This window comes from Lathyrus oleraceus, chromosome 5 (genome assembly GCF_024323335.1).
Source record: "Lathyrus oleraceus cultivar Zhongwan6 chromosome 5, CAAS_Psat_ZW6_1.0, whole genome shotgun sequence".
NCBI classification, from domain to species: domain Eukaryota; kingdom Viridiplantae; phylum Streptophyta; class Magnoliopsida; order Fabales; family Fabaceae; genus Lathyrus; species Lathyrus oleraceus.
The window spans coordinates 444,972,640-444,978,086 of NC_066583.1; the positions used below are offsets into that span (position 1 = coordinate 444,972,640).

General features: G+C 33.0%; 1 protein-coding gene and 1 long non-coding RNA gene across 3 annotated transcripts; one reads left to right on the top strand and one right to left on the bottom strand.

The window, feature by feature from the left end:
• Nucleotides 1–565: 565 nt before the first annotated feature.
• On the top strand, nucleotides 566–1,309 carry LOC127082183 (uncharacterized). The gene is made up of 2 exons (XR_007788159.1): nucleotides 566–779; nucleotides 899–1,309. It is a non-coding gene; the product is annotated as an uncharacterized LOC127082183 (long non-coding RNA).
• Nucleotides 1,310–2,519: 1,210 nt separating this feature from the next.
• On the bottom strand, nucleotides 2,520–4,995 carry LOC127085343 (probable arabinosyltransferase ARAD1). Of its 2 annotated transcripts, none has more exons than XM_051025863.1 (3): nucleotides 4,852–4,995; nucleotides 3,499–4,714; nucleotides 2,520–3,154 (listed from the first exon to the last, which is right to left on the bottom strand). In XM_051025863.1, exons 2-3 carry the CDS (start codon nucleotides 4,465–4,467, stop codon nucleotides 2,633–2,635), a joined length of 1,491 nt encoding a protein of 496 aa, XP_050881820.1. In that variant the 5' UTR covers nucleotides 4,468–4,714; nucleotides 4,852–4,995; the 3' UTR covers nucleotides 2,520–2,632. The 2 variants fall into 2 exon arrangements, with proteins under 2 accessions (XP_050881820.1, XP_050881821.1); XM_051025864.1 differs by having other exon boundaries at nucleotides 3,499–4,284; nucleotides 4,852–4,951.
• Between the last annotated feature and the right edge of the window lie 452 nt (nucleotides 4,996–5,447).

Below are 5,447 nucleotides of genomic sequence, written 5' to 3' on the forward strand. Positions count from 1 at the left end.
CTATTGAGGCCTTTCCATCACACGGGACATGAGCACCAACAAATTAGTTTGTTACACCGATTATTCTCTCTCTATATCAACCTTATTGAGCTCCAACTAATTAGTATTACAAATATGTTGTTTTGATTCAAGACATAAAATATATGTTACTTGAAAATGACCAAATTAGAATAATTAAAATTCTCCCCAAAACAACCAATGTATTAATTTTATAAGTAAACTTGACCTCTCTTGTGACTAGAACCTCTTAGTTCACACTTCTTCTCTCCTAAAACTTAACCACACATTCTTGAAGTTTCTGTTGCAAAAACTTTCTTTTGAGAGTTTATTTAGTTTGCTTTATTTTCTTTCTTTTTTTTACCCTACAACCAAAAAATAATATACCTAATCAAACATCAAAGGGTCATATTTTTCTCAAACCATAGGACATGTAACAAGGTAAGATGACGTGGCAGATCAACAAAGTGTTACAAGATAAAGGTTCGGTCTTTGTTTGGTGTAAAAGAGCATCACAATGATAAATGAAAGGAATGTAGGAAAATTGATGAATGAAAAGATACTTGTCTTCCATTAGGATATTGTTCCATTTAACTTTTTATTCAAACTTGTCAGTCTTCTAAAACAGCCTTATATATTATTGATTGCTTCTATATCATGCTTATTATTGAAGTGAATCTAAAACTTCCCTACATGTTGTTCTAGGCTTCTTATGCTTTTTGCTTTAACATTTCCATGTCCCATAGAATATATATTATCATGTCATGAGCAATAAGAAATAGGTTAGTAACTTTTTTTCTTTCTTCCTTGTTTCAAACTAAGAATTTTTGAAGTTTTGTTTCAACCATGAGTTTCTCATGTTTTAGAGGATTCTTAATTTTAGTTTGTGTTTGGATGTTAGCTTCTCATTCATCATACGTTGCATGTGGTTTGAGAACCAAAAATCTTGTGCAAATTTCTCATGTCTTAAAGGGTGTTGCAATGGAAGGTTTGGAATCAAAGATGAATTTGGCACCTTCCCCTTCAATGACATTTGATGCTAATCAATCAAACAAAAGGACTGTCAAAAAAGGGTCAGACCCAATTCACAATAGAAGTTGAATTGTTTTGGCGATTGACATATGCTCTTCCAATGTTGGTTAGTTTATTAGTTTTGTTGAGTTTGTTTGTCAGGTGAAGAATTGCAGCTGAAAACTCATCTTTGTATCAGCACCATTTCTGATTGTGTAGAGATATTTTTAGATAATGGGGCAGATATTTGGTAATATTGTTAGCTGTCAAATAGATAATATAAAGAAATTTACTTTATTTATTTGGTGGGATCTAACTTTCTGACGTCAGACTTCCTTACGGACAACGGTGGACCGTTAAGGAAAGGGTCATCGTTTGCTCAATTTCGAATAAACTAAAATTATAAAATAAAAAATTTGAATTTGAATTTTTTGAATTGTCTGATTTTGATCGAACAATCACTTATCATTGCAATTTAATTATAGAGTTTGTATGTTAACATCACTTATAGATAGTAAAACATGTACTTAACAGAAGAGATTTAAAGGACTTATTTTCATAAGACTTTTCTTTGAATTGATGTTTGCAAATGCAATTTTCGACCAAATTTTGAATTGTAAAAGCATTTTTTTATAAAATAAATGGTTAAGAGTCCAACATCGAATACATGTTCTTATAAGTAGGGAAATCCTCACCTTACAAACCGATATTGTAGGAATGAGTTATGCTCAATCACACTTTTTAATATGATATCAGAGACTATCGATCGGAGCATGGGGTCGTCACCGTTAATATCCACGCACAAAGCTTAAAAGAGTTTTTAGCGTGAGGGGTGTATCGGGAAGATCTCAAATCCCACATTGATTAGATATAGAGCTAAAAAAGAGTTTATATAGAGTGACACCCCCACCTTACAAGTTGGTTTTGTAAGGATGAATTATGACAAACTCTAATATGATATCATAACTCATCGATCAAACAATGGACCACACACCATTTAAATCCACGCACCAAACTTAAAAGAGTGTTGGGTGTGAGCGGGTGTATTGCAAAGATCCCAAGTCCCACATTGGTTAGACATAGAGCCACCTTATTAGTTGGTTTTTAAGGTGAGGATTGAGACGTGCAACATAAAGACTTTCCAAGAACTACGGAGTGCATTAGGGCTTGCATGATCTCACCTTGAGAAAATCCGATTCCAAGAAGGTGTCTATTAAAAGTCGCACATCGGACAATATATGACACGCGAACATGTCTTTTTAAGCCGATTTTGTAGTGATGAATTAAACTTAATCATATTTTTTGATATGATAGCAAAGTCACATTTCTTAATATATTATTAGTTTATCGATCAAATTATGTTAACCAAAAATATTTGTGACTATGTATTTTACTGAAAAGCTTATAAAATTTATAATATAATGTAAATAGCATATTTATATTACTTTTGAAAAAAATAATCCACCATAAAGATAATAAATTTCTCTGAACCTGATAAAAGAACATAACAGTTGGAAAATAATACTTAAATTTTTATTAAGAAGATGAAAACACATAAGTCTCCCGTTGATATGTTGAATGCAACCAAGGTCAAATGATTTCATCAAAACACAATCTCAACATTTCAGTTAGTCTTGACAAGAAGCTGAGATCTATTGTATCTGTTCTTCCTGTGTGAATTGAACTGAATTGAAGATATTTTCCGCACAACTTCCTGCCAAATCATGTTCACTGCATCCCCGGGCTGGGATGGATATTGATACTCGTAGTGATGTGTAATCTCCTTCAATCTTTCCCACATCTTGGTCCATTCCTCGCGCTTGATTGAATGAAGGAGATTCAACAGGTAGCCTTTCTTTATGGCATCCGCGGCGCGAACAAACAAGGAAAACTCTGAGTAGTCCAAAACATCTTCATACGGTAGCTCAATTTCATCACTGATGATCACAGGAACACAATGGCTTACTATGGCATCAAATAGTCGATTGGAAGATGGAGTATCTCCAGCTATGTTAAGACAGAATTTGGACGTCGACATGCCCTGGCTTGCCTGATTAACTCCATTTCCTCCTATGCTCCCAAATGTAAAATGCACGTCTTTCTCATCTTTGAGGAGGTAATACAGTTCTTGGCGAATAACTCCTCCCTATAGTTTCAACATGATAGTTAATAAATTTAAGCGAAGAAAAACTCACGGCACGTCTAGAATATGTTAAAACATGTCAACACAGTGATTTTCATAAATCAATATTACAGGATGTGTTATATAGTCTATGTAGTGTGATACTTCTGAATAAGAACATATCTAGTATCTGACATGTCTCAGTGTCTTGACGTCTTCCTCATAGGTTATAGTTTCCAATAAATTGATCCTTATTTATCATGTGGTCAATATATCAAGTAATGGTGCATACCAAGAATAGGCATTTTTCATGATAAAGCAACGGTGCATCAAACAGATATAACACAAGTGTAACAAAAAAAGCTTACATCTTTTCTGTAGATCGCCCCCTGGAAATACACGAGTGTGGAACGTTCGTCATATGAAGGTGATTCTGCTCTTGGTATAGTAGCCACCAAATGTTTATAGGGAGCTATTATATCTTTTTTGATATTTGCTAACTCAACAGGATACCTTCCGAAATCCGCAAGCACAAGCATAGCAGAAGCCAAGTTACTTCGCACATCCAACAAGCTGTTAGGATGGTGAGCTACAATTAGATGATTCTTCCCACCCGAACGTTTCCATTCTTTGCACCCTCTCAAGAAACGTACCAATCTGTCTTGCAGCATTTTGTTAACACTAACTTGTCCCTCCACTTGAGTCTTGGAATGCCGATTGTAACTCAGAGAAGAGAAAAACGGCACGAAAATTATATCTGCTTGACTTGAATTCTGCACTCTAATCGCAGTACAATGTTGACCAGCTTTTGCAGTGTTCAACGATAGAAGATCAAGTGTGAGCCAGTATTCCATACTATGCTGCAAATTCAGTCCCCCGGGATAACGCGGGACATGATTAGGGTTATCCACGTCAGGCCATGTTTGGTTTACACTTCCCTTCCAACCCAATAACCCGAAGTGAAATTCCGGAGGCAAGTCATACATGAACACTTTCAATAGAGCCCGATTCTGGTCACATGCTATATTCATCTGTCTTTCTACCGAATGTTCTCTCTCGCTCGAATTGGAAACTTTTGAATCAGACTCTCTAGGTTTCAAGGCTTGAAATCTTAAATCCTCAGAAGAGTCTGTAGGTAGCACAATTTGTTCCCTCTTGAAATCAGGTGTAAAGTAAAACGACGAGTTATTGACAATAATAAGCTCCAAAACTGATCTAGGTATAAAAGAATGACTGCTAAACTGAAGCAAGAAAAGAGAAGACAAAACCAACAGGAACATAGAAATAAGCATCACACAAAACATTAACCTAGAGGGAACCATACTCTTCTCTGACATAGCTAAAGATAAACACTGAAACACAACAATTGATCACGAAATTCAGCCAATTGTGCAGATACACAAAATAAGATAAATATCCACAAACACACAGCACATATAGTTCCTCAATCTGTATCCATAGCTCAAATCCCTCAAATCAAATGACTATACCAATAACCTACTAGTGACTTCTTAACCTTCAATATTATTGAACAAGATCTCAAAAAGCCCTTTGAAATTCAACCTGAGTTGACCCAATTCAAAGCTAAACAAAAAAATAAACACAAAAAAAAAAGTATCAGCTTCAATATTCAGTATTCAGCATTCAAAAACTGGAGAAATTGTTTGAAAATAAAAAATTGAAGAGGAACTTGCATCTGGGTAGTGAAGAATTGATGATACCTGATGATGATAACTGAGATTGATGCAAAGCGTTCATTTCATCACAAAGTACAGTAAAAAAGGAAGAAACTTTATTGATAAGAGGATTATGTTATGTTAAACTAGTAAGCTCATTGAATTTATACTATTTTCGTCACGTCGCAATTTTCTCTTTTTATATTTTAAATATAGAAAACTAATTTCACTACAATATTGGCTTAAATAAATAATGAGTATGTTTTCTATTACTTAAGTTAGTTTAATTTTATAAAATTATTTTTAAAAAAGTCGGAAGTTCTAAATTTAATTTCTTGTTAAAAGAAAAAAGATTTTAAAAAAGTAGTATGTTAGTTTCAATTTTTTAAAATAATTTTTATAGTACTATATATATTTATATAAAAGAAATTGCAAACAAAACTTTAAATAAAAATTTAATTTAAGAAATACTTTTAAAATATTATTTTAAAATTTTATTTTATATTACATAATTTTTGGATAATAAAATTCAAAAAATTACTTAAATTTAAAGTTATTTTAAATAACTTTCAATAAAAATCATTTTTGAAATTCCTATTTTTGACAAAATAGTGATTTCATTTATATTAATAATTAGGAAA

Bases quoted from the DNA above. Each gene is read 5' to 3' on its own strand.
- LOC127085343 (XM_051025863.1), bottom strand. From the start codon at position 4,467: ATGTCAGAGAAGAGTATGGTTCCCTCTAGGTTAATGTTTTGTGTGATG. The intron at 3,155-3,498 runs GTAAGCTTTTTT...TTGAAACTATAG, and splicing joins GGGCGATCTACAGAAAAGAT to GGAGGAGTTATTCGCCAAGA.